We start from the raw sequence: 14,311 nt of genomic DNA on the forward strand, positions 1-14,311 counted from the left end.
TTCTTTTGCTCAAATCCCAGGAGGGGCCCTCGAGGCGAGAGCTGCAGGCGCCGAGGGCCGCATTTTGGGCTGCTGCGAAGTGTGAACCCGCATCAGCAGGGAGGGCGCCAAGGAAGACACCCAAGAGGGAAGGCGGATTTCGTGATCTTTTCTTTCAGCTGGGGGGGGGGGAGGGGGATCATTAGATACATCTCCCCCGCCCGCCCCAATACTAGTTGTTGCTTCATCACCGCCATCGTTTCTTTTTTCAGAGCCTTTGAATTTCACGTGCTTGTTGAATTTCTTTTCCCGGAAAAAAAAATCGACACCAGGATTCGGATTGCTATGTGTTGAGCTCTTCTGAAGAGCTGCCTTTTTGCGCCTGCCCCTGCCTCTAGGACTGAGGTACAGAAGGATTTTGTTCAGCGTTTTCAGGAGATTTGGTCTGCTGAGCATTTGGTATCTGCCCTTTCTTCCTCCTCCTCCACCTCGCACTGTGTTAATTTGTGTGTTTGTGGTGAGTGCATGTGTGGGTTGTGTCTGTAAAACCCTATTTCACTGCCCTCAGTGTCTTGTTGCAGGCCCCTATTGCCACCTTTTGCATCTTCTTTGTAGGTCAGCCGTGTGGCACTGGAAGTATTAATTGCCACAGCAATTCCTCACTCACAACCATACTTACCTCCCTAACCAAACACCCCTCACAATCTCTGTTCTTGGAAGGAGCCTTTCATCAGCATATTCTATTTATAGGCACCTGAACCTTACAATTACATGCTACTCTAAGAGCATGTTGATTTCCTAATAAAGAAGTTGAATCTGCCATCATTAACTTTCACTGGTACTCTTGATTTTGCATCACCTGCTGTGAAGGATATAAGTGGCTAAGAACAGTGGGCGTCTCTTGCCCACATGTCTAAGGTATCAAGTTAGTTACTGATTGCAGATGACTAGCCGCCCCTTATGAGCTTGCTGTGTGTTGTGCTTGCTTGGATGATTCCACGACATGCCTAATAAGAGACGAGATGGGCCAGGGCGATGAAAGTGATCGTATTGTGATCAATGTGGGAGGGACTAGGCACCAGACTTACCGCAGCACCTTACGCACCTTGCCTGGCACCCGGCTGGCCTGGATCGCTGAGCCAGATGCCCACAGTCACTTTGACTATGACCCCCGTGCAGATGAATTCTTCTTCGATCGGCATCCAGGTGTCTTTGCCCACATTCTGAACTATTACCGAACAGGTAAGCTGCATTGCCCAGCAGATGTGTGTGGACCTCTGTATGAGGAGGAGTTAGCCTTCTGGGGCATTGATGAAACAGATGTGGAGCCTTGCTGCTGGATGACCTATAGGCAGCATCGTGATGCTGAAGAGGCCCTGGACAGTTTTGGTGGAGCACCTCTGGATAGCAGTGCTGATGATGGAGATGCAGATGGCACAGGAGACTCAGGTGATGGTGAAGAGGAGCTGGAGATGACTAAACGCCTGGCCCTGAGTGATTCCCCAGATGGAAGGCCTGGGGGCTTTTGGAAGAGGTGGCAGCCTCGGATCTGGGCACTCTTTGAGGATCCCTATTCCTCCAGATATGCAAGGGTAAGCCATACAAGTCAAAACCCAGACTACTTGTTTCCAGACCCTTTAAGGAGGTTTTTACTTTAGTGTTCTTTAACCCCTATTTGTATTTCATGTCCTGCATGCTCTTGCATAAACTGTACTTAAAGACAGATAAGGAACAATATTGACTCTAAGACAGACACCACACAAAGCCAGCCCTTTGGAACAAGGGCAGATAAAATGGCACGTTTCTTTCTTGCTTTTTTTTGGTTTAGGAGGAGGAAAAAACATTCCAACAAGTTAAATTCCCACCCCAAAAAGAGACACCTTTTAACACACACGCAAGTAATTGCCTACAACATGTCTTGTGTCAGGATTCCTCTTTAACTTTCATTCCATTTTTCTTTCCTTTCAACAAGATGAAGAGAAATTCATTACTAAAGCTTCCTAGTGGAAGACCCGTGTCTTAAAGTTTTTTGTTGTTTTTCAATGAACTGCAATGGTACTTTTATCTGATTTCCAAGACAAATGGTAGACAAAAATTCTCCAGACTTAGTTTTCTCTATAATAATCATATTTTCATTTGGCTAAAGCCATTCACCTCCAGATATGCATGTAAACAATTATTTCACTATAGGGCAAGATGACTATTCTACCTTCTGCTCACCAACAGTTATAAGCAACAGAAAAGGAATTTTATACTCAGCTTATCCCTGGGATTGTGGTCATGTTAGACAAAGGATTGTCAGAATAGATGTATATGGTGCTGTGAGGACATACTCTTTTGTGCTAAAATGAGAAAAGATTTTGTTTTCTTTGATGTCATCAAAACACATACTAACATCACTGGAGGCTGGCTCAATCACATGCAACTCTTGCTGCAGGAAATATGGAGAGAATGGAGTAATGGTTGCAGGAAAAATAGGGTTAATTTTAGTATCTTTGTAGCTGTATGTGTACATAATCACATACTTATAAAACTGCACATAAATGAAAACCCACAATTATTCATCTGTTGTTGGCATTTCTACATTTTCCTTATGCATTTTATGATAGTTTCCCCCCACCCTCTTGCTGAGGCATGTTTATTGGTGTCTTTTTGTCTCTATGTCCATGCATGCATACAGAGATGCATGCATGGGCATATATGTATGGCCGTGCATGAATACAGAGAACTAATTCATTGCTTCATTGATATTTTCCATCTGGAGAAGGAGAAGGCTCTAAAGCACTTGAAAAGCAATTGTTGATTATCTAAAGATGAACAGAAAATTTGATGGGAACAACAAAATGAATTATTGGGTACATCAAACCATTTTTGTTACTTACTGGAAGCATTTTGCTCGGCCAATAACTCAGAATAACTGGTGTGGTGCCAGTTTGGCAAAAGAATAAATGAGATGTTCTCTCTGGAAGCGAGTCCTGAGTTGCTTTCTACACTCTCTTGTAGGTGACATTGTTTTTGTTGTGTAGTTTTTTCTTAGATTCCCTGCTGAATGTAGTGAGTTGAAAGCAGTGAATCTTTAAATAGCAGGGAACAGGAAAAGATTAATTAAATATTTACTACATCATAAAAGCAAAAAGTGTTATGAAGTAGCAACTTTTGAGCCCTAATAGTCTTTCCCAGGAGAATGTGACAGAATGGAAGTCAAGATGGGGGCATTTTCAGGCGAATCTTGTTGGCTTTGAGCAAAATTATAGACATACATTGTTTTCAGAAAATCTACCAAATGCCTTGCCTCTCTAGAGTTGCTAAATTACACATATGCGTCAAGATTAGAGGCCTCTTGGTCTAATTTGCAATTGTTTATGGAAAGATCAAATTAAATGCATTTGAGGAGAAGCTGTAGTTTGTTGCTACTCACGCTTTGTATGCAGAAAGCTGCATTCCTAGCAGCTTGAGTTAAACATTGTTTCAGATATTCTGGAATGTCCTGCTAGAGAACAAGTAGTCTTCAATTTATGACCTCAATTGAGCCCAACATTTCTGTTGCTAAGTGAGACAGTTGTTAAATGAGTTTTGCCCCAGTTCACATCCTTTCCTGCCACGGTTGTTAAGTGGATCATTGCAGTTGTTAAGTTAGTCACATGATTGTTAAGTGAATCTGGCTTCCCCATTGACTTTGCTTGTCAGAAGGTCACAAAAGGTCATCACTTGACCCCAGGACACTGCAACCGTCATAAATATGAGTCAGTTACCAAGTGTTTGAATTTTGATCATACGGATGCGGCAATGGTCTTTAATGTGAAAACTGGTCATAAGTCACTTTTTTCTATGCCGTGGTAACTTTGAAAGGTCACTAAACTGTTCTAAGCTGAGGACTACCTGTAGAAGGCAAAGTAGAAAGCATAAGTGAAGGTTCAAGTCACTAAAGATTTAAGAGAATCAGTAGAGGACATATGGTCTATAACATGTATTGTTTTGTGCATTGCGGGCATCAGTTTTGACAGTACATATTCTGGAATTCCTTTGATACGATAGGCATGTGATTTGATTTCTTCTGTTAATAGACCCAAGCTATGTGTATAGATAGTCCTCATAGCATTATTAATGTACAGGTTTGCAAAGTTTTCATAAAGAAGCATAAATGTCCATGCAGACATTTATGTAGCTCAGTCTGTCCTGTATGTTCACAAGTTATCCATTGAAGATATAGTATTGGACACTTAATACAAAGATCAATCAATGAATATGTGTATAAGAGAATACTTGGTTGTATGATATTATACAGTTGTATAATATATTATAAACTGTATATTAATTTAGCAGCGCATAGATTAACAAACCTCAACCCATCTAAAATGCCGTTAAAAAAGGAAACTCATGTAGATTATTTATTATTTTTAAAACATAAAGCAAACAAAATAAAGCATTTATCTAGCAAAGAGCATCCCAAAAGTATTAGCAATAGCAAAAGCACTTAGACTTATATAACTCTTCATAGTGCTTTATAGCCCTCTCAAAGCAGTTTTCAATGTCAGCATATAGCCCACAGCTACCTGGGTCCTGGTTTTACTGACCTTGTAAGGATGGAAAGCTGAGTCAAGCTTGAGCTGGTCAGGATCGAACTGCTGGCTGTTGGCAGAATTAGGTTGCAATACTGCATTCTAATCACTGTGCTTCCACAATAACCCTTTATTATATTTTTCCAATATTTGCAGTTCACATGCACTTTAATCACAATTATATATTTAGCTGTAACTAATTTCCAAATGGCACCTGTATGTTTGTTTAGATAAAACTCAGATCTACAAAGTCTTTGGAGTTAAATGTGTTCTGAAGCCTTTTAGATACCTGCATTAAAGCATCTTCTCTCTTTTTAGAGTTCATGGTATTTCTTGGGCTGTGGAGTTGTCGAAGTCCAAGAAAGAAATATTAAAGTGCATGAAGCATAGCTGTAGTCGTAATCATCACCATTATGCTCATCTGATATTGAATGAAATGATGTAGCTTCATCCAGGCCAAAAAGAATGAGTCTTCATTATACATCCTTCCAGTATAATCTGCATTATGTATTCCTATGCAGAAAGCAGAATGTCTTGACTTTTCCTTACTGACTTTCTGCAATTGATTCATCAATGAGGAACCACCTGCCTCACCCCCTCATATTAGATAATCAAAACAAAAGGTTTAAGTTGAAAAACTGCTATACGAATGTGCATACTTGTTTTAGGGGAGGAAAAAACAGTTCCTGGTCAGCGTAAACTGAGACATTAAAGATGTAATTTTAAGGGTTTGAATGTATTACAGATTTAATTTTAAAGCCTTACATAATAGATTTCATTTTAATATCAGCATGTGTTGCTGTCTTATGACTAAACCATTTAGATATGCTAAAGGTAAAAGGTAAAGGTTCCCCTCACACATATGTGCTAGTTGTTCCAGACTCGAGGGGGTGGTGCTCATCTCCGTTTCAAAGCCAAAGAGCCAGTGCTGTCTGAAGACGTCTACATGGTCATGTGGCCGGCATGACTAAACACAGAAGGTGCACGGAATGCTGTTACCTTCCCACCAAAGGTAGTTCCTATTTTTCTACTTGCATTTGTACGTGCTTTCAAACTGCTAGGTTGGCAGAAGCTGGAGCAAGTAACGGGAGCTCACTCTGTTACGTGGTGCTAGGGATTCGAACTGCCGAACTGCTGACCCTTCTGATCAACAAGCACAGCATCTTAGCTGCTGAGCCACCGCATCCCCCTTGAGCCACCGCATCTCCCTTCAGATATGCTACAACTTAGAAAAACACATTCTACCTTCATCTTTGAGACATTCACCTTCTTCTTCCTGATATACAGACCGGATTTGCTCCTATGGGCTGGTTAGATTCAGTGGCCACGAAACAGTTATTGTTCCTAGAAGTTAATGGAGAGGCAGGAAACGGAGCTGGTTTAGAAAAACATGGATTAGCTAGTATCCTAAATATTGTAATTGCATCCCTTGCCTCTTTTCTTTGTGGCACGTTCCCCTTATACTAAAAATAGAAACATTAGGACCAATGGTTGTAGCAACTGTAAAGTATCTACATTGGTAAGACCAATACCAGTAGGCATAATAAGACACATTCCAGGAGCCCCTGCCTCCTTAATTTGATTATCCTCCTTATTGACTCTGTTTGTTCAATATCCATCATTCTACTTCTTTCATGCCTTGTGTGGCAAGCAAAATATCTTCCTTCCCCTTGACCATTGTCCACAACATCTGCCTTGGGAGTGGGGCAGACTAGGCAGACTGGAAATCCTGGGTCAGCACTTCCTACTGTGTTTCCTCGAAAATAAGACAGGGTCTTATTTTCTTTTGACCACCAGAATAAGCACTTGCCTTATTTTTGGGGTAGTCTTATTATTTTTGAGGTGCAGGAGGCAGTGAGCGTGGTCACCTCATGGCTGCTGCTGTGTTGCAATATTTTCAGGGAGGGCTTATTATCGGGGGAGATATTGTTTTCAGGGAAACAAGGTAGCTAAATTAATCATATTTCAGATCAGTCTTAGCAAAAAAACGAATGGCTTTGGGTTTTAGGATCCCTCCCCCCTGGATTCTGAGATTTTGTTTCACCTCTTGTTCTGGGGTGAGAAATGGTGCACAACATGAGAGGCCCTGGTGGACTTGCAGCTCCTGTTCAAGGATAGGTGGCAGCTGTGGTCAGGAGGGTTTTCTCACAACTTCCCATAATATGTGCAGATTCACCCTTTCCTGGGCTAGGAGGCAATGCTCATGGTCACTCATGTTTTTGTCCTCTCCTGAGTGGATTTAATCCAATGCTGTAACCAGTGGTGGGTTCCTACCGGTGTTGACCAGTTTGGCCGAATCGGTAGTAGCTTGGTGGCCTGGGTCACTGGAACTGGCAGCAACCCAGGCCCAGCAGCAACCCAGGCCTGCCACACCCCTGAACTGGTTTTCCCGGCGTCACCATAGGAGTCACCATCTCGGTTTTTTGCGCATGCGCAGAGCAATTTTAGTTGTACTGCGCATGCAGCACGCATCAAGCATGTGCACGCATGGCACATCCCTGAGCAAACTGGCAGTACTCGCTGCCGGAACCCACCCCTGGCTGTAACCCCTCCAAAGTAGACTCAATTAGAAACCAAAATCATAAATGCTGACACCACTTTTACAATAAAGAAACAGAATCTTGCAAATCGGAAGGAACTCCCCCCCTCCCTCCTTAATCTTCTTGAGAACAAGGAAGGGCATTTGTCTAAGGTGCTTGCTCAGATTACAGTTTTGACTCAGATTTCTTTTATTTGATCATTGTCTCAGTGGTAGCTTGGCCCCCCATTCATCAAATGTATCCTTTCTGCCTATAACAAAGGTGCTTTACATTGGGCTACCCTTGAAGAGTTTTCTTAAGCTGCAGCTGATTCAGAATGTGGAGGCACTGGCCATTATAAATACATCTTGTTGTGCTTATGTTATAGCTCTGTCCTAGGAGTTACATTGGCTGCCAGTGTGCTTCTATGTGCAATTCAAGATGTTCAGAGTCACCTATCCTTTTTCCCTGAAAATAAAACCTCTTTACTTACTTTACTTTTACTTTATTTGGACTTTTATACCGCCCCCTCTCCCCAAAGGGACTCGGGGCGGTGTACAGTCAGATAAAACACATAAATAAATAGAAAGTACAAACATAATTACATACTCAGTACCTAAAAGAGGATACTTTTATCAGTATCTATTTTATCAGTACCTAAAAGAGGATACCTCCCCAGATAATAAGCCCAATCAGGCTTTTCAGCGCATGCATTAAAATAAGACCTCCCCTAAAATATCTAAATGAATGTGTAGCCGGCGTCTGCCATTTCCTGGGGAGGAAAGGGGGGAACATGCCCCACGTGTCCCACATGCACCTGCCTTCCACGCAGAACGGCCTCATGGAAGCCGTTCCCACAAACCCTAGCTACCGCGCCTCTTCTCTTAGTGGCAGCCACAAAAAGACCGGCAGGCCCAGCAACCTTAGGGCTGGCAAGAGTGTGCCAGAAACAGAGGCGGGACCTCTGGCCCACACTGGATCAGCTGATCTGCAGGCTGCGGGCTGAGGTTAAGGGGCATCCTGCACCTCAAAAATAATAAGACCTCCCCGAAAATAAGGCCAAGCGCTTATTTCAGGGGTCAAAAGAAAATAAGACCCTGTCTTATTTCGGGAAAACACAGTATAAAGTCCTATATGACATGGGGCTGGTTTATTTGTGGGACACCTCTCCTTGACTATCTCTACTGATCCCATTTGGTATGGCAGGAGAGATATGCTACAGATCTCATTGGTTAAGGAGTATCATCTTTCTGGATCCAGACAATCAGAAAACACTATAGTGTTTTGCCAGTTTTTCCATAAAGCCTTGCATGTGTTCTCAGACATGGAGGCCAAACTGTTAGGTGGTAACTGTTGATTTGTAGCAAACTGGTTTTAAGGCTAAGGTTAAAGCCGCTACCTGCAGATATGGACTACATCAGTTTTCTTCTGATTCTTTTCAGTCACCATGAACCTTTGGATTTTAGGAGTAGAGGAATTGGGGGGAATATAAGGGGGAGGGCTATGGCATTTAATAGGATTATTGTGCAGGTTAAGTCCATCTGCCCCCAACTTTAAGGAGCAGTTGTTACACTTGTAGCAGAGTTATTCTGTCTTCATTAAAAAATATCGATGCATGTATTGTGAGTTTTATGTTATTTGTATGTTGATTTTAAATGCTCTTAGCTGCCCAGAGTTGCCATGGCAAGATGGATGGCCATATACATTGAATTAATTAATCGATGAACAAATAACTGAATAAACCCATCACTGCATTGGATTGTTACTTAAGAGGTCTAGAAGGCTGCGTTCTTCTATGATATCAGCCCAATAATAATTGGACTTTCTTTTTTTGCTATCTAGATATAGTCATATACAGTGATAATATTTGTATTAACATAATCCCAGGATCAGCTTTTGGAAAACTTTTACATCACAGATGTTTGCACAGTCTGAAGCCACAAGCCTCTGAAAGTTGTTAATCAAATTGCAAATGATTAAAGGAGCAAAAAAAAAAGAGCAAATAAATAGATATTTTTTGTTTGGAATGGTGGTTGATTGATAACATTTATAAAGTCGCTCATCTCATAAACGTGACTCTGGGTAAGGTCCTATGAAAAATGCCAGTTAAAATGCATCTTATATATAATAAAAATGGGGAAATATAAGGGGAAGACAGACTGAGCCAGGAAAACATCTTTCCCCCAGTAGGGTGGGTAACTAATTAGGTGACAGCTATTTAGTCTGCAGAATCAACTAATTAAAGTCAAATGATTACATTCGAAGCAGAGGTGGGCTTCAAAAATTTCAGCAACGGGTTCTCTGTGGTTGCTGGATGGGCATGGCCATGGTGGGCTTGGCCTAGTTGGTCTTCTGCGCCATGGGGGGAGGTGTTTTCACTTTCCCCCGGCTCTGGTGGCTTTCTTGAACCTCTGGGAGGGTTAAAACTGCCTCCCCTGGGTTCCTCAGGCCTTCCGGGAGGCCTGTTTCCCCCCTCCTCCATGAGCCTCCGCACGGGCCCTGCACTTACCTCGCATCCAAAATGGGCTGTGTGGAGACTCCTGGGAGAGGAGAGGAAGGGGTGGGAGGGGAGGGATGGGCGGGGCCAGTCAGGGGTGGGATTTGGAGGTTCTCCAAACCGGCTATAATGTTAGCTGTGGGTTCTCCCGAACCCAGGTGAACCCGAAGCAGCCTTAGAAGTATTCTGAAGATGGGACTTCAAATGGCCTAGTTTCTAGAAATAGAATTCCTTGCCTGTAGTCCCTACCCAAATGCAGTTCTGAATTCTGAAGAGTAGCTAAAAGATATGCAGCAGAGGTGGAGGAAGTCAGTTAACCGCAAATGGGCAAAGGTAAAGCCAGTGTCCAAATTTATAGGAAGAATCTTTTCTCTGTGTATGTCATTTCTTCTTTCTGATACCTTCTCTTTTCTCTTTCTCTCTTCCAAGCAACAGGCTGCAGGAAAGCATAAGAGATCTCAACTGTTTAAGCTAGGCAAGTGGAATGAAATTAAGCGGAGGATTGCACGATTCCAAAAATGCTCACCTTAGATTTTATGTGGTTGCCTAACTGAAGGAAAATTTGTGTACGGACAAGGCTGATATGAGTAACCTATTGTCAAACAACCTTGTGGAGGAGATAGGCAGCAAATAATAAAACAAACCAATAAGCCAACCAGAATATATATGCTTAACAATAGGCTAGGTTAATCATTCTAAAAATTCAACACATATAAATTTTAAATGTGGATGGGTGGGGTTAATTACATATTTAAATCATTACTCAAGTATGAGAACTATTGTACGGTACTGCAAATAAAACATTTCCTTAACTAACACCCGCCATAATTAATTCCTAAGCAGCAACACAACACCTCTAGCTGCTACCATTCTGGTTCATCACACCATCAATCATTCCTACCTTGTTTATATTGTAAACATTTCTGTGAGCATAAAATATCCATTAAAAAAAGAACAAGAGAGGTTCTCTTCATGGGAAAGTAGTGCCACAATATAGTAAGTTTGCAGTTGAGGCATCTACTCATATGAGTCAGGTTGAGAAGACTTGAATTTGGATCTAGGTTGTGTATTTTCCACTCCATCTTTCATAGTCACATCATTTAACCTTGAGTAGGTCACCTTCTTCAGTTTATATATGGAATGATATACATCATAAGATCAAAGCAGTTCAATGCTTACAATTTTAGGTGTAGGAGATGGCCAGGCTAAGCCTGAAGGAGAGGGTCAAATGGGTCATAAGCCATGAGTCCCTGTGTGCCCACCAGTGATTTAAGTCTGGCTCACTTTGAATGCTTTCTTAATTCCTGCTTATTTCCCTTGGCCATTAGTAGCTCAGATTTTTATAGCGCGTTTAAGCTTGCCATAAATCTTCATACTTATTTGAACTGCCTGAATCTCCTGATTTCCCCAGCATGTGTCAGCAGGGTTACATTCAAAGATACATCTAATAACATAGCAATATGATAAATACTTATAGATTTCAGTGCACTCACGAGGAAGCTATGATTGATTGCCATTTCCTTTTTTTACACTTTTTTGGGAGAGGGGTGGGGGAGGAAAAAGATAATGTTTGAATGGTGCTTGGGGTAAAAACAGTTACAGTTAAAATGGAAATGCTCTCAGGAACCTGTGAACTTTCTCAGGTTTGGGATAGAGGAGGCACCCAAAACAGGATTAATATAACTCGAAGGCAGAATATGTACTGCCTGCAGAAAATCCCAGTTTTAATTCCAACATCTTAAATAGTTGGTGCGAAAGACTTCTGCCAAAAACGCTGGCAAACATTACCCAGATAGCAGACTCCACGGAGTAGATGAATAGTCTGATATGCTACGAGGCAGTACTTTATGTTTTAAATTAATTTAAGTGCTTCACGAAATGAAATAGGAAAATTAAAATGAACATCCTTGCTCAAGTCCTGTTTTATTTACTTGCTTGCTAGACTGAGAAATTGAAAAAAAGCATACTGAGAGATGACAGTGACAACCTGCTCCGATATCATGCCAAGAAGTAATGCTGACAGAAGTGGAACTAAAGTTACTCTACCCTGAAGAGGAGATAAATGATTTTTCACTGAATTTGCTCTTCCCCCCCCCCCCCCCCCTGTGTGTGCCTTCAAGTCAGTCTTGGCTCCTGGTAACTGCCTTAATGAGTTTCTGCTGTTTTCTAGGCAAGACTTTGGAAGAGGCTTGCCCTCTTGCCTGCTTCCCAGGACTGAGAGAGTGACTAGCCCAAGGTCACCTGGTTGGCTTCGTGTCCCAGGTGGGACTAGAACTCCTGCTCTCCTGGTTTCTAGCCTGTGACGTAACTGGCTCTCATAGTTGGTTACCAGGATATAACTAACTTTCAGATGCAAATAGAAATAACCATCATCCCTAACTCTGAAGATATAAAAATGAAGGTCATTTAATTCGCGCGCGCGCGCACACACACACACACACACACACAGTGATATGCATAGACATTATATCAACAAATTCCTACCCTAGGGAAAGCAATAGTGGTAGGCACTTTATGTAAAATAATGGTACATCTCACTATACAGAATGCAAAAATCATGCGGCTTCATAATCTCTGTCAATTTTATCCATATATTTGCAAAGAAAATACAATAGCACAATAAATAAAAACATATGTGATTTTTAAAAATTTATTAAGTCATGATGATACTAATGAAAATGGTAATACTCTGCAAAGCAACTTGAATTGTGATGCTTAATACTTGATCGTGCTTATTTTAAATGTGATAATTGGGAATAAAGATACTAGGAATAGCAGTAGTAATAGCACTTGGATTTATATACCGCTTCACAGTGCTTTACAGCCCTCTCTAAGTGGTTTACAGAGTCAGCATATTGCCCCCAAAAATCTGAGTCCTCATTTTACCGACCTCGGAAGGAAGGAAGGCTGAGTCAACCTTGAGCCTGGTGAAATTCGATCTGCCAAACTGCTGGCAGCCAGCAGTCAGCAGAAGTAGCCTGCAGTACTGCACTCTAACCACTGTGCCATCACAGCTCTTAGATTAAAGAATTTTGGGAAATAAAACTTGATCTTTGAATTTTGTAATATAATATAATTTTATAATATAACAATCAGAATCTATAAACCACTGCAATATATATGTTCACAGGGTAAAAGATTTAAGATGATGGAACATCTCTAAAATGGGAGGATATTATTACTGATTACTATTATTACTAAAACCATATGCTATGGTGAGCTAGATATTGCCTGTGATGTGAAGAGGCCAAAGCTTTAGAGTGAGACCTCCGCTGCAGAATCAGCCCGGTAAATTGGAGAGTGGGGCTTAAACAGAAACCACTTTAGAGGCATTGCATCCTGTTTCAAACACAAGCAATAAGAGAAAGGTTTCTACTGCATCTCAAGGTAGCAACCCAGTTTAGTGAGTTCTGGCCACATTGTATGGCAAAGTTGGGAGTTATCTGTGCTGTTCTCCAACATCTTCCATGGGAGATGTTTACCTCACTCAGCCAGTATGGTACAACTAAGTTATCAGTCTGGGAATGGAGAAACACTGGCTCAAGTCTCCACTCAAAAATAGTACTGGTTACTAACCAGGTGACTTGGGACCAGGCACTTTGTTTTTCCAGGTATAAAAGCAGGAATACCCTAATATTGCCAGCAAGAATACAAAAAATGATACGACTGATCCTATAAGACTGGTACTAAGAGTAGTACCCATCTCTAATTTGTTCCTCCTTCCCTCTTTCTTACACATGCACACACACTTCCTTCCTCTTTCTCATAGTCACAGAATTTCCATGCTTCCATTCACCCTCTCTCTATATCTCAGAACATGGATCTGGAGATATTTAAAACATCCCCCTTCCCCTACTACCAAGGAGAAGAATGAATAAACATGTATTATAGTATCACTGAAATATGCCTTATTGGACCAGTGAGGGAGATTACAGTCCAGAAGTGAATGCCATCTTGAGAGGATCAGATTTCATGGATTGGCTACTTTAAGGAAATGCAATAAAATTCAACTAACAGTAGAAATGTCTTTATGTTCCTTGTCTCTTCCTTCCTTCCTTTCTATGTATCACTCTTGGACATTTAAACTGTAAATCCAATAAACTCTGGTCCACAGATTCTTTGAGCTTTTACTCTTTGACTCTGAAGGAGAAATTATGTGATTTATCTTCTCTTTCTCTCCCCATCAATATGTCTGCCTGGCACTTTCTGAAGTCAGGAAATCACAATATCAAAAAATATCTACATATCTGCCTGTCATAGAGCACAAGAGAGAATGCTGGGAGATGCTAAGGAACCAAAGGTTCTTCAAAGATTCTAATTTTTTTTCTAGGCTTCTAACATATAGATATATTTAGACTAGGGTGGGTCTCGAGCTAGGAGATTATATGTATGTGAAAATCTACGAAAATATATATCTCACTTGCCATCTTCAGGCTACTGTCGGCTAGGCTTAAAATGTGATCGGAGCTGCCGTCTTTCTGTAAATCTTGGTGGGAGGGGATGGGATGCTGGTTATTTGGGCATACCAGGGGTTGTAACACACATGCATATATATATATATGTATGTATGTATGTATGTATGTATGTATGTATGTATGCATACATACATACATGCATATATATATATGTCACCGTGAAAGACTGAAATTGGTGAATGTCGACATTCACCGGTGAATGAAAGACCGAAATTGGTGAATGTCGACATTCACCGGTGAATGTCAACACATACCAATTTCGGTCTTTCACGGTGACATATA

At 41.3% G+C, this 14,311-nt stretch overlaps 1 protein-coding gene across 2 annotated transcripts in view; it reads left to right on the top strand.

Moving 5' to 3' along the window:
* Positions 1 to 642: 642 nt before the first annotated feature.
* Positions 643 to 14,311, top strand: part of KCNC1 (potassium voltage-gated channel subfamily C member 1) — a 156,561-nt gene continuing 142,892 nt past the window's right edge. For both annotated transcript variants that reach the window (XM_081936262.1, XM_081936263.1), the window contains exon 1: positions 643 to 1,571. In XM_081936262.1, the coding sequence (XP_081792388.1) occupies positions 1,002 to 1,571 (570 nt within the window). In that variant the 5' untranslated portion in view covers positions 643 to 1,001. The remainder of the gene's footprint in view (positions 1,572 to 14,311) is intronic.

Source organism: Natrix helvetica (genome assembly GCF_964273705.1).
Source record: "Natrix helvetica genome assembly, chromosome: 1".
NCBI classification, from domain to species: Eukaryota; Metazoa; Chordata; class Lepidosauria; order Squamata; family Natricidae; genus Natrix; species Natrix helvetica.